The sequence below is a fragment of the Acomys russatus genome, chromosome 25, assembly GCF_903995435.1.
Source record: "Acomys russatus chromosome 25, mAcoRus1.1, whole genome shotgun sequence".
Lineage (NCBI taxonomy): Eukaryota > Metazoa > Chordata > Mammalia > Rodentia > Muridae > Acomys > Acomys russatus.
The window spans coordinates 30383342-30406344 of record NC_067161.1 but is presented as its reverse complement, the minus strand read 5'-3'; the positions used below and the strand labels follow the sequence as shown (position 1 = coordinate 30406344).

Below are 23003 nucleotides of genomic sequence, written 5' to 3'. Positions count from 1 at the left end.
AAGAGAGCGATTCGGGTTCCCGGCCGTTAAATTCGCAAATCGTTAAGTTCACTCAGCGCTGGGCCTCGGGTTGAGTGTTACGTCGGTATCGATGGTTGTTACCAAACAGCGCGGCACACTGACTCCCTCCTCCACTCTCCGCACCCGTGTGTCCGCTAGAGGTTTTCTTTGCTATAGTGTGTCGGGTGTGGATTCTGCTTTCGAATCCTGAGCCACCTGCCACAACCCACTCAGGTCTTTCTGAGGTCCCCTTCGGCTGGAGAATGTATGTGAGCTGGGAAAGCAACGCTCTCGCCAGACACCTGACACTCCTGAGGGTCTAGCTATTTCCTCCGAATGGAGAGGTATTCCCTATCCGTGCAAGAAAGCTAGTAATCTGTTGCTAGGGTAGAAGAAGCTCTGGGGAGCTGCCCGCAAGTGCAGCAGCACGCAGCCTTCGTGGGTCATTCACCGTCCATGCTGGGGTGGGCTTTTCAGAGACGCAGCTGTTTTTGAATTACCTATGTTCTCGCAAATAACCCTCCACGCACAGCCTTGGAAGTAAGCCCCCATAAACTCATAGCTTTGCCCTTACTTAGGGTTTCTATTTGCTGCGTCAAAACACCATGACCGGAAGACAAGTTGAGGAGAGGAAAGGGTTTATTCGATTTACACTTCCACAGCATTTCATCACTGAAGGACGAAGGGAACTCAGACAGGTAGACCCTGGCGGCAGGAGCTGGTGCAGAGACCGTTACGGGTGCTGCTTACTGGCTTGCTTAGCTTTGCCTTCTCATAGAACCCAGGACCACCAGCCCAGGGATGGAACCACCCACAATGGGCTGGGCCCTCGCAAATCAATAACTAATTAGGAAAATGCCTTACAGCCGGTTCTTATGGAGGCATGCCCTCAAATTGAGGCTCCCTCCTTTCAGATAACTCTAGTTTGTGTCAACTTGACACGGGACTAGCCAACACATTCACCAAGCTAGACCTAAGTAGAATCTTTGTTTGTTTGTTTGTTTGTTTGGTTGGTTGGTTGGTTGGTCTCTCGTGATGCCCTATCGGGAATGAATACACGTTTGTTCATGGTTCCCAAGGGAAATTCTTACAGCACCTTGGCCCTGGTCCTTGCACGGCAAGGCACTGAATTCACTGAGGGTTTACGCTCAGCCTGTACGCTTTAATCCTGCCAAGAAGCATAATTACTAGTGTTTTGTGGTTTTTTTGTTTGTTTGTTTGTTTTCTTAAAAAGATTGAGTGAAAATGACAAAGTTAGTCGTTGGGCCCAAGATGTTAGGAAAGTGAGCTCTTATTTTCCTTTCTTTAATTCCACACGAAGGCGACAGGGACCTGCAGTCCTGCGACATCCCACCCTGATTGGTGGTGTATCCCTGCAATGCTCTCCATCCGGAAAGGGGAAGTGGTTCCAGCTATCAAAGTGCGTGAAACCATAGCCGAGGGGGCGACAGAAGTTTGGGGTTAGAGGTTAGGGTAGATGACCTCACCGAGAGCATGCCGAGGGGAAAATGGCGGAGAGAAAGCGCAGGACACAAGAACTTGATGGGGAAGTTTGCGGTAGATCCGATTTCAAGGACGCAGGAATTCGGCTCTGCGCTGCGGCTACCTGAGAGGCAAAAAGCAGACACACAGAAACGATCTAGCCTGCCATCCACAATTTCAGAAATTTCCTGTTTACGTTCTGGGCGACGAAGGTGAAAAATGAACTTGTAGGCCCCAGCGAGATTTGAACTCGCGACCCCTGGTTTACAAGACCAGTGCTCTAACCCCTGAGCTATGGAGCCGGCCACGAGATCTGCTTCTGCGCACAAGTACTTAACACCATCACACCATTGCTATCATCGCGCAGTCGCAGACTAATACCAAATTTTAAAATGATGAAACAGCACTTTGGTCTTTCAATCAAGTAGCAGCAACAGCAGATACGACTACGCTGTCCACAAGGACAGATAAAACAGGAAGAATGGGAGTATTCGGACAGAGTCTTTTGAAGAACAGGCTGTGCTGGGACTGACCCTCCAGTGGCGGTAGCTAGGAGGAGTCCCCTAGTACGCCAGAGGAGCGGGAAGTGGGTTTGTAAGCAAGGACTGGAGCAGAAAGTCCAAGTGCTGGTAATACAGCGGGGATGGGGTCCATGAGCCTGTCCTGCGAGCTACCGCGGGCCGTGAATATTGAAGTGATACCTAAGATGGGCTGGGTGGTGACAGCAGCGGGGAAATCATAGATAGAGTCGGGCTCTTCAGACGTGCTGAGTGACAACAATCAGAGTTGAGACCTAGAATCCCCTGGACCCACCTTACTTACAGGCAAATTTGAAAAGGACAACCAACCCTTAGGATACATCTTAATTCCAGCAATGGGCTAGTTTGTCACGGCCCCTTAGGAGTCCCTGAGAGGAGCACAGAGAAGATGGGGGGGGGGGTCTAGGGGAGGACAGGAGTCCTAATCTGAGATAGAATAAAAAGCAACCGCTGAGGTCCACCAGCATCCCAGCCCCCCAGGTTCATCTCAGCACCCTACTCGGGCACCTCCCCATGGGCTAGAACAGCCCCGCCCCCTCCTTGGCTGCCTTCCGTTCTTTCTCTGTAATCTATTTTTTAAGAAGAGTTTGTATTATTTTTTTCATAACGGCTGTAACAGCAGCTGCTGGGCGTTTAGGGCAATTGTCTTGTTCTAAGTGGGTGGGGGTTGGGGTGCCATTTTCTCCCTTTGCTTCAGTTAACCATCTAGGACGCGTTAAAACTGTGAAGCTTTCTCAGTGCGCTTTGAACATAGAGAGTCTGAGCAGACCCCAGCGGGACTAAGCGGGACTAAGCGGGACTAAGCCGTGCTTGCCTCTGCCCGGTGACCGTGATAGAAATGAACCCAAACTCGGAATAATTAAATCAATTCTGTCCTCTCCATTAAAAAAAAAAAAAAAAAAAAGCAACGTCAGCAGCCAACAGCCCTTAGCCTGGTGGCTAGCCTGCCCTAAGGTATCTGTAAAGCCGGATGACTTGAGTCACTAGCCCTACGACCCAAAGGCAAGCCCATGGGTGCCCTTCATTTGAGTGGTGAGAATTCTGTGAAAGGGTCTAGGACTGACGGCTGGGTTAAGAAGGATCTCCTGGTCCAGTTCTTCTCAACTAGGCTGTCGCTGAACTCTCACAGAGATCCGCCTGCCTCTGCCTCCCCGAGTGCTGGGACTACACGCCTGTACCCCCTCCCCCGGCAATGCTAGAGATCTTACAACGCCCAAAAGATGAGAGAGGGAGATGCACACGTATTCTTATATGAGCAGGTGCATGCAAGTCACCAAGTTGCCATGTAGCCAGACAGTTGTCACAGTAACTGTTGTCACATTGCAGCCATTATACAAAAATGCATAATTATTCTACAAATACCATCCTCTGACAGACATAGTCATATATACGTACAGACAGCTACACACAGTACACGGGACATCTACGCCAACAAACCACTTCCTGTGACATGTAATATTTTGTCAATCCAAGCACAGCTATTAAATGATACAAAGGGAATTATGATCATCAAAAGGCCATACAAGCTGGGCATGGTTAGCACACACTTTTAGTCCTAGAGGCAAGAGGATCTCTGTGAGTCCACGACCAGTCTTGTCTACATAAAGAGTTCCCTGTCAGCCCTTATCTCAAAAAAAAAAAAAAAAAAAAAACAAGCAAACAAACAAAAACCACTGTATTTGGGATTATCTAAATCTATTCCCAGGACACAATCATTCATACTTGACTCCAGTGTTGTGGCTTTCTAATCCAAAGACTTAGACTCAACTCAAAGTTTGATGAAATGAATTTATTCTTACTGCTAGCAGAAGGACCACAGCCTTTCAGCCAAACAGCATGCCATGCTGACGGGACTAAAGGAAGGGTTTATAAAGGTGGATATCAAAGGTGTACATTATAATTTTCTATCGATTTTATACTGGGCAAGAAAACTGTTTTGCTCCCCTCAGTAGTTTCTCTTTGTTTGTTGAATAGTAACTAATAAAAAAAAGGACCACGTATCCCAGTCCCACAGCAATAATCAAGCTTACAAAAGCAGGAAGCAAGAATGCCATTACTTTACTCTTATCCCGCCTGCAGGCCACTAGGATCTCACAGGCATTCTAGGGCAAAGGTCAACGGGCCTTAAGAGATACCTAGTACCTATCATATTAAGTTTCTTTAGCCATCACAGGGGAGTTATATGTAAATTATAACACTGGTCTGAGCACTCTGGGGGAAGTGTCACTAGCTGGGCTACAGCAGGCACTAACACAGTGCCATCAGGTTAAGGCTGTCCCCACACCAGAATAAACTATCTTTTATTCCCTTTGAAGTGAAAGCTATGGGGGATTTTTATGTATATGTCTGTATGAATGTATATACTCATCGATGTGCACAGGCTCCGACATTCATATTCCTTGAAACTGCAGACCTGGGTTTACAAGGCACACTGCCTGTGACGTGGGTGCAGGGACCCGAACTCTGCCTCATGATTTCACAGCAAGTGGCACGCTGTGTTTTTGTGTGCACACCTGTGTGCAACAGCTCTCTCCTATACAGCTGCTCATAGATGCCCTTTCCAAAAGCCCCATTCCTCCTCCTCATGCCGAATATGAGATACAAGCACAGAAGCTCACACATCTCGAGTACATAACACATGGGGTCACTCCAGCAGAAATCAATACTCAGACATATCCTCCTGCAGTCAGACCAGGGAGTCAAGAATGAATTCAGCCAGCCCTAGAAATGTGCTCGTCCGTGTTTCCACCTCCTCCCCCCACTTCCAAGTGGAGCACTAAACAAGAATGGCCCACTGCTGCCCTTCCAGAAGCCCAGCTTTGGGGCCGCTATGGAACTGTGGCCCGTCAGGAGGCTGGTCTGCTCAACCCCCTCCAGGGCAGAGGCCCAGTCATCCTTGCCACCAGGATGCTCTGTTGCTTGCATACATTTAGTAAATTCCAGAAAGGTTTTGTCAGGCCTGTGTTTGTGCTGGGTGTGACTCTACACTGGTGCTAGTTGCATCTATGAACTCCTAAGTATCAACTTGTTTTTCACAGTTCCGGAACCTTTGCTCTCCTTACCCAAAGGAGACTGTAAGCTAATGGAAAATGTCGGGGTTAAGGCCTCTGGCCACTGTGGAAAAGGATGCACACTTCGTATAGTCAGGCTAAGGTGTGCGGGAGAACAAGAATACACTTATATGAGTAGACTGTTGCCTTGGCCTCTTGTATAGGTCAAGGGTCTCCTTCCACATCTAGCCAGATTGGCTTCTGAGCTGGGAGCCACAATGCTCGTTTCTGAATAAACAACTCAGCCAGGCCAGCTAGATGGGGAGGACTCACTGACCTCTCCAAGCAGAGCCTGCAGCTGTCACTAATGTAAAGTAATACCCGATGGACCCAGGGCCAAGCCACACCCTCTGCAAGAATATCAGTCTTTGACATTGTTCCGTGGTGCAAACAGGGACCCTTCTGAATCAAAGCAGTAAGCTGGTGTGGTAGAAAGCACCCTTGGTTTTTTTGTTGTTGGGTTTTTTGTTTGTTTGTTTTGTTTTGTTTTAAAGAGCTAGGCTTTCGTCCTACTGGTCAACCCCTCTCTGTAGTTCAGACACAATTTGCAGGAACATTAAAGGAGCAAGCAGGTTCCAAGAGTCCAAGGCGTCTCTTCCCTATGCAGTTAGTTACCCATTAGCACCTCTTTCCTCAGTCAGCCATCAGCGCCTGTGTTGTGCTCTGGACAGCCTTCTTGGGCAGCCTCGGGTAGGGGGTATGAAGGGAAGGTCCAAGATGAAGTATCTCTGTCTTTGAGAGGAGAGTTCACTGCTACCCTGTCCCCTCCTAGGAAGCCTGGCAAAGGTCTTCAAGGCCAGATTCTCAAGTAGGTCCCAGTGGAGCAAACAGAGAAAAGAGGGAACACTCGCTCCTGGAAGTTGACGCGGAAGGTGTAGAGGTGGCGCATGTCCTCCACGGCGTAGAAAGACACCGCCCCCACCTCCAGGTCCAGCGCCACCCTCACCCGCGACAGCTGCCCACAGTTGAGTGGCGTCCTCTCAGGGCTGGTCACTGCCCAGTACTGCCCGTTGTTGAGTTGCATTGCCCAGACGCCCTCCTCGGGGGTAAAGGGCGTGAGGCCCTTGCGACGCACACTCTCGCGGGCCACACCGAAGGCCCAGCCATCCTTGGAGCCCACTTCCACCTCCCAGTGATGTCTCCCAGAAGAGAAACCACAGGACGCCAAAACGCGGGTGTTGGTATCGAAGCGGCGGGGATGGTTAGGCAAGTCCTGAGCGCGCTGTCCTAGACGCACGCTCTTTAGATCCAGGGACAGGATGAGCCGGGAGTTGGCTGTGTCGGGATCCAAAGTGAGTTCCACTGAGGACAGAGAAAGAGAAAGACGTCTCCACACTCATTAATTGCCACAGGCTTTATACTCAGAGCACATTCCTTTCCCATCATCATCCTGTCTAACTTCCCTTGAGGGAAAGGCAATACCGTCAACTCTCCTCTGTCTCTGTCTCTCCGTCTCTGTCTTTGTCTCTCTCTCTCTCTCTTCTTCCTTTCTTCTTTTTCTCTTTCTTCAGTTAACAAATGCCTATTAAGATCTTTAACAGACACGTATTTAAATCAAAGGAATATGGTGGGCCTAATTTTGATCTCAATTTGAGCAGGTTAGCAAATCAGATTTCAAGGATAATTGTGGAGCCGGAAGGATAGAGAAAGCTCCTGAGCTTGGGAGGCAGGAGCAGAAGAACCAGGAGTTCAAGGCCATCCTTAGTTACATAATGAGCAACAGGCCAGGGTTGGCGGTGTTTACAAGAGACTGCCTCAAAACAAAGACAATGCCGGCTGCAGAGAGACCCTTTCTCGAAAAACAAAAACAAAGACAATTGGGGAAATCTGAAAATTAGGTACAAAAGCATCACCACTTTCTGTGGGTGTGATGATTCTGGTTTTAAAAGTCTGTCTCTCTCTGTCGGGGGGGGGGGGGGGGGGGGGGGCCTCCACCCTATATTCTCAGCACCTGGGAGGGAGAGGCAGGCCAATATATGTGAGCTGGGAGCAAGTCTCTGCTGCACAGTCAGTTCCAGGCCAGCCAGGCCTATACAGTGAAATCCACCTTAAAGAAACGAAAACAAAAAACAAAAACAAAAACAAAAAAACCTGTCTCTTTAGGGATAACAAATTCTAAAATACGTGTGGAATGCAGTGTCTTCGCTCTCTTATAAAACTGGACACAATGCCTGTGAAAAACTATTTACCAATTGGCAATTGAAGATGTATTATATAAACACCTGTGGCATGCACTGTGATGCTCTTCTCACCTCCTTTTGAGTATTTTGAAAACATCCGTCGTTTGATAACATTCGGGCCCACTGTGGTGATTTGAATGAAAATGGGCCCCATAGACTCATATTTTTTCAGGTTTAGTTGCCAGGGAGTGGAACTGTTTGGGAAGGATTAGGAGGTGTGGCCTTGTTGGAGGAAGTGTGTTACTGGAATTGCGCTCTCTCTGTCTCTCTCTGTCTCTGTCTGTCTCTTTCTCTCTGTCTCTGTCTCTCTCTCTCTCTCTCTCTCTCTCTCTCTCTTTGCCTTCAGATCAGGATTTAAAGCTCTCAGCTACTGGTACACCACCATGCCAGTCCATTTTCAGATGATCGTCAACTAACCCTCTCACACTATAAGCAAGCCCCCAATTAAATGTTTTCCTTTATAAGAGTTGCCTTGGTCATGGTGTCTCTTCACAGCAATAGAACAGAGACTAAGACACCTGGAGACCAAGAGACCAAGGCAGGTGAACAATCTTGCCGCTTTGTTCCTTTCTTCCTGGCTGTGTGAGAGAGGCAGTGGGTGACCAGCCAAAGGTAAGAGGGATCTGGAGAGCTAAGTGAAATTTCAACCGCAGTAGCCATGAAGCCAGGCTCACTGGAAGGGAAGGGTGTGTTACAGCAGAGATCCAAAGGAGGCTCTGAAGCTCATGTGTAGTTGGTACATTCCAGAAGCTGCAGGGAGGGTGTGTGCCTACATAATAAGTCAAGGCCCTGATATGCAGTGTAGTTAGATCCTCAGAGGCCTTGAAGGCCACTAAGGGCTGAAAGGAGCCATTACAGGGTCCTACCGAGATAAACTCTGTGCCCTTGCTGCCTTCCTGTCAGTGTTGGATCACACACCCCAGATCTCTGCAGTCTCCCTTTGTTTCCATTGTCCCCCTGTAATGAGCATATTAAAGCATGCCTAATAATAAAATAGCTTAGTCAGGATCCCCACTAAACTCAAGGCTGCACCTGATAACCAGAACTCAGTGCCATCACTCATTCAAGATAACCAGACAGTTCTAGAACCTCCATGATGCCCACGGAACAATACATAAGCAGAGACCAAGAGCACTGCTCTGCTCTGCACATCTGGAGAGATGCCACCTTGATCTGCTCTGCAGCTGAAGAGTCTCCCCCAGGACCCTGACCCTCAGAGACTTCGGTTACAGAGTAGACCTGACCTTCAGCTAAGATATGTCACACAGGTGAGCAGCCTCGGGGAGCTAGGCTTAGGACCATAGCTAGGAATTCAGAGTGTGAACATTGCATCATGACCCTCAGCATAATAAAATATAACCTTTGGGACTAGAGAGATGGCTCAGTGGTCAAGAGCACTGACTGCTCTTCCAAAGGACTCAGGTTCAATTCCCAGGACCCACATGGCAGCTCACAACTGTCTATAATTCCAAGATCTGACACCCCCTCATAGACATATGCAGGCAAAACACCAATGCACATAAAATAAAAATTAAAAAAATATATATAAACTTTTGTTATACTATGTGTATCTACCTTCTTGTTTTCATCACCCCTGATACCTCACACAACTCCCAACCCCAAAAGAGGTCTTCAACTGTTTAGAAGTGGGGGTAAAAGTAGGTTCATCCAGAAAATTGAGACGACTTCTCTGCCCCAAGCAACCTGAGGCCAAATCATCCCTGAGGCAGATCACCCACTGCCACCTGAGGGCTCAAAGATTCCATACAAAGATTAGGCTGGGGACACAGTGATAGTCATTGAGGTGGATGGGCAGATGGGGTCAACCATTTGCAAAGCCCAGGCCTCCGGCAGGGATCAGGCTCTGGACTTGTCCAACCTTTATATTCATAGTTGCAATCATCATTCATACCTTTCTCTTCTTTCTCCAGCTCTCCCCGGAGATCCTCTACAGAGAAACAGAGCAGAACAGATGTGTAGACATAAGGTTATCATATAATTCAAACGCTGCTTTCTGTACCCCCCAATATCTGGTCATAATCCTTGTTCTGCGAATCACCTTTCTCAATGTTGTGTAAATTACTGCTCCTCAACTGTCCCCTGATAACCTATAAAGCAGTTTAGAGCCAATCGCTGAGCAGGTGAGAATAGGGCTGGACTTCCTGCCAGCCAGGGGAGGAGGAGTTAAAGGAGGAAGTAGAGGATTCAGCTACCTGCACAAGTCCAGGAGACATCAGGAGAGAGGAGCCAAAGCAGCAAAGCAATAAAGTGCAACTAATCTCGGGAATTTACTCTGGAGGAAGCCAGATTAATGTAATGGGCTAAGAATAGAGTAATAAGCTCATTAAAATAATATAATAGAGTCTCAATTATTTGTGTGATAGCCAGGTTAGAAGAGAAACTGAGAAACAAACACATTTTTATAACAATAACCATAACAAGCTGGGCAGTGGTGGCATATGCCTTTAATCCCAGCACTTGGGAGGCAAAGGCAGGTGGATCTCTTTGAGTTCAAGGCCAGCCTGGTCTACAAAGTGAGTCCAGGACAGCCAATGCTACACAGAGAAACCCTGTCTTGAAAAATCCAAACAAAAAACAAAACAAAAACAAAAACGAAACCATAACACAAATATACACAGCATTGGGGATGGCCTGGCCAGGAAACCTCCTCTGTTCATGCTGATAACACCATCTGACTCCAGATTTTCCAGAGGCCGAGTTGCATGAGCTAAGCCAAGATGGGAACATAAGGAAAAGGGACCCCTAGTATCCTAGCCCCACCTCGCCCTCCCTCCCTCTATTGTCTAGAACTGGTTGGACCTGACCTCTGCCCCCTCTTCACCTTCTTCCTGCCTCCAGTATCCTTCCCATCTGTCTGTCCCCATGGGGAGTAGGATGCCCTGGGTGAAACCCAGATGGATTTGTCACCACCGCCTTCCCACAACAATCTGCCTTTGCTATGTCCCAACTCCTGTTCTTCTCTTCTCAGTTCAAGAGAGACACACCCCATGGGTCCCATGAACTACGAGGAGCGCATCCCGTCGCACCCAACACTACATGGCCCAGCCCACGCCCGGGCCCCTACCTTTGAACTTCTTCAGCAATCCTTTTAAGACGAAACTTTTGAGGGAAACGTTCCATACTTTATTCTTCATCTCAGATGAGACTGTGGTTGGCTTGGAGCCAAGCACACCGCTGCACCTGCAGGACAAGGCTCCTGGAGAAGCCCCAACAATGCCACCCCTCTCCCACTGCCCTAAGATAATTAGGGAGGTGCTATATAGTTTAGAGATAAGTAATCCCAGAGACCTATGTGTTAAAGGCTTGACTATCGCCTTTGTCACTATGGAAGGCTAACACAACCTTTAGGAGGTGGGGCTCTAAGGGAGTTAAATGATTGGAGAATTGACTTTGAAGAGCATATCACCAAACAGGCAATCTTAGTCACTCTCTTCCTTCCTCCCTCCGTTTCTCCCTCTCCTCTCTCCATCACCTCTCTCTGTCTTCCGGTGAGAGCAAAAAGGAAAGCCAACTTTGTGCAGGAATTCCCACGGGCAGGTGGGTGGGCCTTTGCTTCCAAAGGTACCCAGAGAAGGAGGTAGGAGCTGGGAGTCAGGAGGAGAGAGATGATGTCGGGATAAAAAGAGAAAGCCTGGTGGGACAGCAAACCAGCTTGGAAAGACCTGGGAACTGTTTTGCCTGCATATACAACTGCACTCCAGGAGAGGGCACCAGATCTCATTATAGATGTTTGTGAGCCACCATGTGGTTGCTGGAAATTGAACTCAGGACCATTGGAAGAACAGCCATCTCTCCAGCCCAACCTGGGGACTGTTAAGTTCACTCACTTGCTTAATGTGCTTTTGAACTCCTGGAAGAAAAGATGGAAGAAAAGCAAATCAGCATCATATAACGTCCATTCACCTTTGAGAAAAACATGACTTGCGCCTTACCTGCCTCACATAAAGTAAGCCATGCCCTACCAAACACAAGTGACACTGTGGCTGGCTACTGGATGCTATACCATCCTTCAACACCCTCCTCATGGACATGCAAAGCTTTTGTTTGTTTGTTTGTTTGTTTGATTTTTTTGTTTTGTTTTGTTTTGTTTGTCTAGACAAGGTTTCTCTGTGTATCCTTGGCTGTCCTGGACTCGCTCTGTAGACCAGGCTGCCTTAGAACTCACAGAGATCCACCAGCCTCTGGAGTGCTGGGATTAAAGACATACACTACCATGCCTGGCTGCCAAGCTTTTATTGTAAAAACCTCCCTGAGGCTATCTGACAAGACCCAGTGTTTACCACTAGCATAGTTACCACCCCAAACAAGCCACAGTGTCTTGGGTTTTTTGTCTTATTTTGTTTCATTTGAAACAGACTCTCATGTGTCAGACTGGTCTCAAAGTTCATATGGAACTGAGGATGGTCTTGCACGCCAAAGTGCACACAACTACACTGGGCAATACATCAGCATCTTTTCTGTAGCTATGCTTGACTGTTTTGTGGCTTGTAACGCTTATGTGAATATACTGGTGACTTTTTGTTGGTGGTGGTGATGCTTATTTCTGGTTTTTGTTTTGTTTGTTTTTCTAGAGACAGAGTCTCACTATATAGCTCTGCCTGTCCCGCAACTCACTTTATACACCACGCTGGTCTTGAACTCATAGAGATCTGCCTGCCTCTGCCTCCTGAGTGCTATGACCAAAGCTGTATGCTACTATGCCTGGCCCCAGTGACTAATATTTTAAATTATTTATTTTAAAAAGTGTTTATATGAGGGGGGGAGCTGGAGAGATGGCTCAGTGGTTAAGAGCACTGACTGCTCTTCCAAAAGACCCAGGTTCAATTCCCATCACCCACATGGCAGCTCACAACTGTCTGTAACTCCAAGATCTGACACCCCTACACCAAGGCATACAAAATTTTTTAAAAAATTAAAATAAGATATTTTTAAAGTGTTTATAACAAAATTTTAAAAAATAAAATTGAGGGCTGGAGAGATGGCTCAGAGGTTAAGAGCACTGTCTGTTCTTCCACAGGTCCTGAGTTCAATTCCCAGCAACCACATGGTGGCTCACAACCATCTATAATGAGATCTGGTGTCCTCTTATGGCATACAGGCACACATGCAGGCAGAATACTATATAAATAATAAATAAATAAATCTTTTAAAAAATAAAATTAAAAATTTTTTTAAAAGTGTTTATATGACCTGGCACAGGAAGGCAGAGGCAAACCAGTCTCTGCGAGTTTAAAGCCAACCTGGTCTACAAAGTGAGCCAGGACAGCCAAGGCTACACAGAGAAACCCTGCCTCGAAAAACACCAAAGGAAAAAATGAAAGTGTTTATGTGTATGAGTGTTTTTCCGGAATGTACTTTTGTGCACCAGGTAAACCCATAGAGGTCAGAAGAGGTCGTCTGATCCCCTGAAACTGGAGTTACAAGTAGAAAGGCTCTTTAGGGCCAAGCAGGACAAACAGCTCTGGGAGGTCTTGCCCTTCCCTCTCCCTTGTAAACCATAGATGACATTCCTAAAGCCAGACACCAAGGTCTATTCCCTTATTTGGCCACTTCCCCCCCCCCCCCCAGGCTGGCCACCAAGGTCCAGCTATCAAAGTATTGAAGCCCAACAATTAAAAGCCCCCTTCTGGCCCCCCTAATTAACATGCCCAATCCAAACAATCCAACTCATCCTAAAAATAGGGTTCCCCCTTTGCCTGTATAAACTGCCATTTGCCTACAGCCTTGTCTCCTTCCTAACCAGAGGGCTAAGGACCTCTTCCTCCTCTCCCGTGTTCCTTTCCCCTTTGCCCTTTTCCATTGTCTCCTGTCATTGTCTCTTATTTCCTGTCCTTTGTCCCTCTGGGGAAGATAATTTCCTTTGTGCTGGGAACTTGGTCTTGGTGAGTCCTGTGCAGACACTGATCCTTTCACAGGCGGTGAGCCACCACGTAGGTACTGGAGATCAAACAGCCAATGCTTTTAACAACTGTGCCATCTCTCCAGCTCCACACCCAGCTTGCTTGCTTGCCCTTTCTTTTTTCTTTTCTTTCTCTCTCTTTTTTTTTTTAATGAAATAGAATTATATAGTGAATTGTGAAATATAGGTAGCTTAGTGAGGTTTGTTTTCTGAGCCTTTGGTCTAAAATGTGTGTATACTGGAATAAATGTAAAATAAACTATAGTGGCTTATAAACACAACCATCCCTTCTAGCTTTCCAATCCCAGGAGATCCAGTGCCCCTTCCTCCAATCCCCTTCCTCACAAGGTCTGAGTGTTGTTTTCCAGCAGCCTTTGCTAACGCCCAGGGCAAATGACCCAAGGCTCAAGACTGAGGCAGCCCCACCTGGAGGAAGTTGAGGTCTGGCTTCTGAACTGTCTCCTGGATCTGGCTGCTGAGTTTGGACAGCTGGGTGATCTCACCGTCCAGCTGGGCCAGGTTCTCGTTCTGTTTCTGTGTCACTTCCCGGGACAGCACATCCAGTCGGCCCAGAAGCCAGCCCTCCTGCTCCACCAGGAAGGCTCGCAGTGCCTGGAACTCCGCCCCTACCTTCTCTTTCTCGGCTGCCATCTGCTTCTGTCTCAGGAAGAGGAAAAATTGGCCGAGATTTAGAGGTGAAGGAATTTGGACATAACATTAAGAAAGGAAGGAGGCGGGGTGAGCTGGCACACGCCTGTAATCCCAGCACTCAGGAGGCAGAGGCAGGAGGATTTCTTTGAGTTCTACGCTAGCCTGCTCTACAAAAAAAAAAAAAAAAAAAAAAAAACCGGAGTCCAGGACGGTCCAGGCTGTTACACAGAGAAATCCTGCCTCGAAAAACCATAGAAGGGAGCCTTGAGGAGGCATCTTCCAGGGCTAGGTTGCTTCCCCAGCAAGGGACACCCACACAAGCATACTGAGCACACCCCTAATTAAAAATCCCTGCGCTCTGTACAAGCCACAGCCTCCTCCCCTGACAGAGATGTCCTCTGGCGTCTCTTAAGGCCTGGGCTCTACACCTACCTTAGGGCGTCTTCAATTCCCACAACTACCTCAAGCTCCACTTTCCTTTTGTAAAACATGAGAAGGATAAATTAGTACCTGCAGGGTCATCATGAGGATTAAATCAAAAGTTGCTTTTTCTTCTTCTATATATTTATTTAATCACCTTTCGTCTTACTTTTACTTTATTTTAGAGACAGGATTTCACCTCGTAGTCCTGACTGGTCTGGAACTTTCTATGTAGACCACGCTGGCCTTGACCTCACAGATATCTGCCAGCCTCAGCCTCAGCCTCAGCCTCTGCTTCTTCAGTGCAAGGATTAAAGGTGTGTGGTCCTGAGCCTGGCCCATGCTTTGTTTTGGTTTTTTGAGATAGAGTTTCTCTGTGTAGCTCTGGCTGTCCTGAAACTAGTGATCTGTATCACAGGCAGGCCTTGAACTCACAGAGATCCATCACCTCTGCCTCCCGAGTAAGTGCTAGAATTAAAGGCATGTGTCACTGCACAGATCCCATTCTGTTGTTTTGTTTGTTTTTTGGAGACAGGGTTTCTCTGTGTAGCCTTGTCTATCCTGGATTCTCTTTTCAGAGCAGGCTGGCCTCGAACTCACAGAGATCCCCCCTCCTGAGTAAGTGCTGGGATTAAAGGTGTGGGTCCCACCCTGGCATGTCGTTGTTGTTTAGTTCTTTTGTTTTTTCAGGACAGGGTTTCTCTGTGTAATGGTCCTGGCTGTTTTTTTATTTTGTTTTTTTTGTTTGTTTTTTTGTTGGCTTTTTCGTCATTGTTGTTGTTGTTTCGAGACAGAGTTTCTCTGTGTAGCCCTGGCTGTCCTAGACTCACTTTGTAGACCAGGCTGGCCTAAAACTCACAGAGATCTGCCTGCCTCTGCCTCTCGAGTACTGGGATGAAAGGTTTGCGCCACCACACCCAGGCCCCACTCTGTTTTGTTTTGTTTTGTTTTGTTTTTAAGCACTATTTTGGCTCCAGTTCTGGTGGAAATGCAAACTTAAAATGCAGAACTCTGGCGGTGCAGGGAAAGAAGATGAAAACATCCTGTTGACAGAGGTACAGCACAACCACTCTGTACTGAGTATATGCTCTGTGCAAACTCAACACTCTGTTCTTTCCATTGTCAGATTCAGGACTTTTCTAGATGCACTCCTTTGTTTGTTTGCTTGCTCGTTTTACACAAATGCATGTACTTGTGTAACAGAACCCCAGTATAGTTGTCAAGGAGTCTCATGATTATTGACAAGTAAGGATCCTGCCCTCACGGACAAGCTCAGTTATGAAAGGTTCTCTCCCAGGCAATTGCAGAGGAAGGAAGAGATGGGTAGAAGAGGAGACAGTGAAAGAGTGAAGCCAGGAGCCCTGTGCCCAGATCATGGGTCCTAAGGCTTCCCAGAATATACCTACCCCACTACCATCATCAGACACTGAAAAGCAGCAGCAAGGAATGCTTTAGTTCACTCAACCCGACCCAATAACGTCAGCGTACTTCTTATTCCATTTTAGGGTGAGGAGATCCATCCAAAAAAATTGTTATGCTAAGATTCTGGACCAGGGTGGTCTGAATTTAGAGTCTGCACTTCTGCTAACTTTATGGCATTGACTCTCAAGGGAACAACCTAAGTGTTTATCAAAATAGCTCTCTCTGTCTGTGCCTAATAGTGTCTATACTTGTAGCACTCAGGAGAATGAAGCTGTGCAAGTACAAGGCCAGCCTGGGCTACATAGCAAGTTCCAGGCCAGCCTGAGCTACATAATGAGACACTGTTGGGAACAGGCGAAGCAGCAATGGTTCTCCCGAAACATAACTGCTATTCCTAACCACAAGAAGAACAGAGGAATCTGGTTGGACAAAAAAGCTTACATTGTGTGTCATTTGACAATGATAGGAACATTAGGGAAAGTTCCTAATCCCCTCAAATTCTGGTTGGTGAGAACTGTAACTTGGCACAAATGCTTGTGGGTTTCCTGCATGTAAATCCAGCTTCAACCTCTACTGGGGGCTGCTAAGAAAATCAATACTCTTGAGCCGGGCGTGGTGGCGCACGCCTTTAATCCCAGCACTTGGGAGGCAGAGGCAGGCGAATCACTGTGAGTTCCAGGCCAGCCTGGTCTACAAAGTGAGTCCAGGACAGCCAGGGATACACAGAGAAACACTGTCTCAAAAAACAAAACAAAACAAAAACAAAAACAAAAAAGAAAGAAAGAAAAAGAAAAGAAAATCAATACTTTTTTCTCTGTGTAGCCTTGGCTGTCCTGGACTCCCTTTGTAGACCAGGCTGGCCTCGAACTCACAGTGATCCACCTGCCTCTGGCGTGTGCCACCAGGCCCTGTGAGAATTGAGGCTCTTTGTCCGATGGCCCTGATTGGTCAGCAACCCTGCTTGTGTGATGTAAATTATAAAAGGTTTTGCTGTTTCACAAGCCTACTGGTGTGCTCACTCTCCTCCTTCATGGCACAGAAAGAATATAGTGTAACAACAGCACCTTTAAAAACTGGAGAGAGAGCAGGCATGGTGGTGCACGCCCGTTACCCCAGCACTCAAGAGGCAGAGGCAGGCAGATCACTGTGAGTTGGAAGCCAGCCTGGTCTACAAAGTGAGTCCAGGACAGCCAAGGCAAACACCGAGAAACCTTATCTCGAAAAAACAAAACAAACAAACAAACAAAAATCCAAAAGCCTCAAGAGAGGAAGGTAGGGGGGAAGGAATAAGAGAGTAAAGAACCTGAGAACAAGCTGGGCCGTGGTGGCCCACGCCTTTAATGCCAGCACTCGGGAGGCAGAGGCAGACAGATCACTGTGAGTTCGAGGCCAGCCTGGTCTACAAAAGTGAGTCCAAGACAGCCAGGGCTACAAAAGGAAATCCTATCACAAACAAACAAACAGAAGAACCTGAGAAGATGTCCCCTCTACCTTGCCATTGATGCCCTTGTGTTGTGGTCCAAGAAGGAGGCTCTCCTGAAGCTCCAGGCAGCTACTGACACCCTCCCTTTACACGTCCCAGCTTCTAGAACTGTAAACCAAGTAACTGTCCATTGCTGTTCTCAGTATAGCCTTGGCTGGCCTGGAGGTCACTATGAAGATGAGACTGGCCTCAAACTCAGAGATCACCTGTGTCTGCCTCCTAAGCACTGGAGTTAAAGGTGTCAGCTAGCATACCCAGCTAAACTCTAAACTCTAGTCTTTATTTTTTCTTTTTTAGTTTTGATTTTTAAATTATTATTATCATCATCATTATTTTTTTTTTTTTAAGATAGGGTTTCTTTATGTAACCTTTGCTGTCCTACCAGGCTGGCCTCTCACAGATCTGCCTGCCTCTGCTTCCTCTGCATATGACACCACTGCCAGGTATGTATTCTTTATTTTGTTTTTGTTTGTTTGTTTGTTTTTCCCCCCAAGACAGGGTTTCTCTGTGTAGCCTTGGCTGTCCTGGAACTCCCTTTGTAGACCAGGCAGATGTGTATTCTTTAAAAAGCACATAGTTGGTAATATTGTGGTGACTAACAGACCAAGAAAAGTGTAAACAGAAGTGTCCTAATCTTGGTGTTGTTGACACTTGGGGTGGGATAATTCCTGGCTGTGGGAGCTTCCCTGTGTATTACAGGATATTTGGCATCTAAGGCCCCTGCCACTAAGGGCCAGTGACACTCCCAGCGCTGACAACCACTAGACATTACTGAATGGCCCTGCAGTAAGGACATTCAGTACCCTCCCTTTCCTATCCCCCTCTTCCAGCCCACATGATATGTATAATTATAAAATCCCTGTTTAGTGGAGCGACAGAGGTAGGCTCTCCTGTTGCTGTGTGGTAAGAGGCATGAGGGGCTCGTGGCTCAGTGGTAGAGCACTTGCTGGCCTGTGAAAGCCTCTGCTTTGGATAGGTTTCGGGGTGGGGGGGTTGGGAAAGAACAGAGATGGCAGTACAGAGCAATGTTTTAGAGACGAGGGTCAGAGACTCAAAGTTGCCCAGGCCATGGAGAATGATCTCTTTGTTGTTGTTTGTTTGTTTTGGTTTTGGTTTGTTTGTTTGTTTGTTTTGAGACAAGGTTTCTTTGTGTAGCCTTGGCCGTGCTGTCCTGGACTTGCTTTGTAGACCAGGCTAGCCTCAAACTCATATCAATCTGCCTGCCTCTGCCTCCGGAGTGCTGGGATTAAAGGCGTGCGCCACCGTGCTCAGCCAAAGAATGTCCTCTTACTCGTAGATGCAAACCAAAGAGCCATCAATGTCCGTTCTCCTTTCTCCAGTGGAGGAGGAACACCTATTCAGTGTAGATAGGTGAACTCTGCGTTGGCAAGGGAAGGCGTGATGGGATGTGAAAGTCTGGGATGAGCAATGGATACAGGTATAAAGACAGTTAAGAGTATTGAGAGGAAGCCGGGTGTGGTGGCGCACGCCTTTAGTCCCAGCACTCGGGAGGCAGAGGCAGGCGATTGCTGTCAGTTCAAGGCCAGCCTGCTCTACAAAGTGAGTCCAGGATGGCCAAGGCTACACAGAGAAACCCTGTCTCGAAAAACCAAAAAAAAAAAAAGAGTATTGAGAGGGCCAGGCATGGTGGCACACACCTTCAATCCCAGCACTAGGGAGGCAGAAGCAGATGGATCTCTGTAGGTTCAAGGCCAGCGTGGTCTATGTAGCAGGTTCCAGGACAGCCAGGGCTATATAGAAGAGACCCTGTCTCCCAAAAACTGAACCCCATAGTCTTTTCTTTCCTAATCTGAGGAATAGGGGTTTGGGCTGGTGAGATATCTCAATAGGTAAAGATACTGGGCTCATAAGCCTGGCAACCTGAGTTCAGTCCCTAGAACTCATGTGAAGGTAGAGGGCAGGAACTGATACAAAGTTGCCCTCTGACCTCTACATGCAGACAGGGCACATGCATCCATCCAACAGTAAAACACAAATAAATATAAACTTTTTTTTTTTTAAATAAGAGGGTCCTCCAAGCCTCTTCCTCTAATTCCCAGCTTTGTGAAAAAAATGACTTTGCCTTAAAAGGCCCTAATGGTTCCTTTTATTATTTTTTTTATTATTATGTTTGTTTTGAGACAGAATTTCTCTGCATAACAAAGCCCTGTCTGTCCTGGACTAGCTTTGTAGACTAGGCTGGCCTCTAACTCACAGCGATCCACCTACGTCTGCCTCCCGAGTGCTGGGATTAAAGACGTGCACTGCCATCACTGCCCGGCCCTTTCCTTTTGTTCTTTCAGCACCACTTATGGAGCTAATAACTGAATTTGTGAGGTAGAAAATGACAGTGACTCACGTTTGTCCATAGTAACCAAGATGAGCCCCATTTTACTTTCCTTTCAAATTGGAGGTGCTGGACACCAGCGTCCCAAGCCTCCTGTCCTCTGCCACAGCCAGGAACAGCCCTGATTCCTCCTCAGCGTCTTCTCCCTTAACCTCTAATTCTTAAGCCAAATCTCTGAAGACAAACACTTCCCCTGTTGTTCTTTGGGAGGCAGAATATGCCTCGCACTGATATGTGCTTCTTTATTGCATTTATACTCCCGTTTAATATGACATGTTTCTTTGAAGAAATAGTAATGCATTCAGCTGCAAGATGCTGCTGCAGGTCCTAATTGGCTTGTTAGGAGTGAATGCGCATCCTTAAGATAATTTAAACAGTCCCTTTCACAAGGTCTGGTTTGTAATATAAATTATATAGTCAACCTTCATAACATGTACCATATTATCTTTCTGAAATCCACCCTCCTGTTTCAACACACACACACACACACACACACACACACACACACACACACACACACACACACACACACACGGCCCTGGGCATCCACAGCCCTATGCCTCTCCCACTTGGACTCACCAGGAGCTCCTTGCTCTCCCTCTCTTCTGTAGACCGGAAGGCTTCATAGTCTTCCAGTTCTTTCTTCAAGGCCCTCAGCCTAGAATCCAGCAGCTCCTGTGGTATGAAGAAAGACACCGCAGTAAGAGGATTCTGGAAACCCTCTTGCGTACCTTCCTAGAGCCATCCTGGAGAGAGCCATGATTCTGTTCTCGGAGCAGGAGACCGGGTAGATATCGCCTCTAGCTGTGAGGTAAACATAGCCTGTGCAGACTAAGCCAACTGGTGCAGAGCAAATGCAGGGGAACTCCAAAGGCCCAGGAGTCTCACTTCCCCAAGGCTGTCAGCCGCACGGTAACTCGCTGAAACTCAAGACTCCCACATTGGTTTGGTCTGCCATGTCTATTGCTCTGAAGCAACAGAAAGCGTACATGTAGGAGGGCTGGAGAGGGACAGGACAGCAAAGACTGGGAGCTGCACAAACAGCTGGAAGCTGTGGCTGCCAGCAAGGGACAGACGAAAGGAAGGTACCCCAGAACCCATGGGTGTCACAGATCTTGAAGCAGATCCCCTAACCCAGGAAGGAGCGTTGTGGTCCTTTGTGAACCCCATACTTTGAATAGTGCCACGCCCCTGGGAAAGGAGAAAGAGGGAGAGCAGAGGCTATGTGGTTGTGACAAAGACTTTCTCCTTGGCAGAGTACAACAGTTGGGAACAGACACGAAGGAAATTTCAATTCTCCCAGGCTTCTGGGCATCGGGCTCTGAGGGACAAGAGAAGATGAGGTGAAAAACCGCAGTTTAAAATGAAAGGAACGAGACCGGCTCTGCTGTATCACCACCCCCCCGCTCCCCCCCCCCCGGGTAGTCTAAGAAGATCCGAAGCAGATTCAGGGGTCCTGGAGATCCTGCACCCACCTTGGCCTCCTGCACCGCCTCCTCCAGCGGCAGCACCGCGTGCTCACGGTGCTCCCGGGCGCGGTCGCACACCACGCAAATGGCACGGCCGTCGTCTTGGCAGTAGAGCTTAAGTTGCTCTCCGTGCTGTGAACACCGTGCAGCAGCCGCTCGGGCCGCCACCGCCGGCGTCCCGCGCTCCCCGGAGACCGTCGCGGGCAGGCTGAAGCGCCGAAGTAGCGAGGCCACCGCGGCCAGCTGTCGGTTGGGCCGCAGCTGGCTGGGACGTGCGGGCTCGCGGCACTGAGGGCAGGGCAGTGGGTAGGGCAGCGTGCGGGTCACCGTGCCGGCTCCAGCTCCGGGACGCTCCCAGCAGCGCGAGATGCAGGCGCGGCAGAAGCTGTGGCCGCACTCGACGGACACGGGTTCCCGGAAAAACTCCAGGCAGATGGAGCACGTCGCCTCGCCTTGGAGCTCTGCCGCCAGTGCCAGCGCTTCGGCTCCTGCATTCGGCCCGGTCCGTGGTCCCACTGTCGCCATCCGTGTCCTTGGTACATCCGAGTCCTGTGGCTCTGGGGAGGCCCCTGGACGCTACAGTACCCGGCTCCAAGCTGGGCTGGGCTCCGAGCACCCACTGGGCGAGGAAGGGCGGGGCGAGTACTGGGCAAGCTGAGACGTGAACTGAGGGTGCACCCAGCTGGGAGTAGAGGCAGGTGGTGCCCTTTTTCTGGGCTCTCATAGCCACCACCCTAGTCCGCGACCTCACTTTTGTCGACCCCACCCCCCACCCAGCCCCTCTAGGCCTCCCCAGTATGACCCAGTCAGCAGTAGGGAACCATCGGGATAGATGAGTTCGCAAGCCCAGCTGGGCCCCACTCCCAGTTGCCGACCTAGGCTGACCCTGCGCTACAGGGGCAAAGGCCTGGCTCCGGGGGCACGGTGTCTGGTTCCCCGCATACCGATTCATCCTGGCACTGTGCTGAGCTAAACTTAGGGTCTGGAATTTGGCTCAACCTCCTCACGCCAAGCGTGGCCTGTTGTCCACTCTTGTAACTACATCTCTTACAGTTCTTCGCCTTTTAGTTTTGAACAAGTAATATAACCACTGTCTCATTTCATTCAGTATTATTACACACACACACACACACACACACACACACACACACACACACACACACACACACACACACACACATCAAAACCTGTCTCTCCAGCTGGTGTACAGCTGGGTTCCACAGACCCTTTCTGGAGTTGCTTCCCTGTCTCGTGTTTTACTCTGGAGGCCAATCGGTCAGGCCTTCCTCCTCTGCCCCGGCTCAAAAATCTCTCTTGTCAATGCCACCATCCACTCATGCAATTCTAAGCCAAAGCTGCAGACCTCAGCTCTCCTGCTCTCTGGTGTAACTGTTCTTCCTGACTGCATTTTCGCCTCGCCACTCAGGACTCATGGGCTTTACTGATTTGTTTTTGTTTTGTTTTGTTTTGTTTTTGTTTTTCGAGACAGGGTTTCTCTGTGTAGCCTTGGCTGTCCTAGACTCGCTTTGTAGACCAGGCTGGCCTCGAACTCAGTGATCCTCCTGTCTCTGCCTCCCGAGTGCTGGGATTAAAGGCATGTGCGCTGGGATTAAAGGCGTGTGCCACCACGCCCGGCTGCTTTACTGATCTTGACACAGGCAGACCACCTAATCCCGGAAGCCTCGCATTGTGATCCTCTGTGAACCTAGGACTTTGATTAGTGCCATGCTCCTGGGAAAAGAGTAAGAGACCCTGCTGTCACTTGGAAGGCTGAGGCAGGTGGATTCCTGTGAGTTTGAGCCTGGCCTGGTCTACAAAGCAAGTCCAGGCCAGCCGGGGCTACACAGAGAAACTGTCTCGAAAAAACAAAACTAAAAGACAAAAGACAGAGACTGGCTGCTAACTTTCTGTAAAGAGTTGAAGTCCTCACGATAACCTGAAGACTCTACCTTGTTTTTGCACCCCCAGCTCCTATACGCACACTTCCCTGTCGTCTACGACTTTTGGTGTTGATCAGAATGCAGCCCTGAGGGTTTTCTT

The 23003-nt window shown here is 48.4% G+C and overlaps 1 protein-coding gene and 1 non-coding gene across 2 annotated transcripts; both read right to left on the bottom strand.

Moving 5' to 3' along the window:
• Nucleotides 1-1711: 1711 nt before the first annotated feature.
• Nucleotides 1712-1784, bottom strand: Trnat-ugu (transfer RNA threonine (anticodon UGU)). Its single transcript has one exon. It is a non-coding gene; the product is annotated as a tRNA-Thr (tRNA).
• A 3775-nt stretch (nucleotides 1785-5559) lies between these two features.
• Trim7 (tripartite motif containing 7) lies at nucleotides 5560-21728 on the bottom strand. Its single transcript, XM_051168293.1, has 7 exons — nucleotides 20970-21728; nucleotides 20074-20169; nucleotides 13598-13828; nucleotides 11100-11122; nucleotides 10337-10452; nucleotides 9164-9199; nucleotides 5560-6373 (listed from the first exon to the last, which is right to left on the bottom strand). Exons 1-7 carry the CDS (start codon nucleotides 21486-21488, stop codon nucleotides 5862-5864), a joined length of 1533 nt encoding a protein of 510 aa, XP_051024250.1. The 5' UTR covers nucleotides 21489-21728; the 3' UTR covers nucleotides 5560-5861.
• Nucleotides 21729-23003: the final 1275 nt, after the last annotated feature.

Coding starts and splice junctions, on each gene's coding strand:
- Trim7 (XM_051168293.1), bottom strand. CDS start 21,488: ATGGCGACAGTGGGACCACGGACCGGGCCGAATGCAGGAGCCGAAGCG. Junction 10,453..11,099: donor TTCAAAAGCACATTAAGCAA/GTGAGTGAACTT, acceptor CTTGTCCTGCAG/GTGCAGCGGTGTGCTTGGCT. Junction 9,200..10,336: donor ATTGCTGAAGAAGTTCAAAG/GTAGGGGCCCGG, acceptor GTTTCTCTGTAG/AGGATCTCCGGGGAGAGCTG.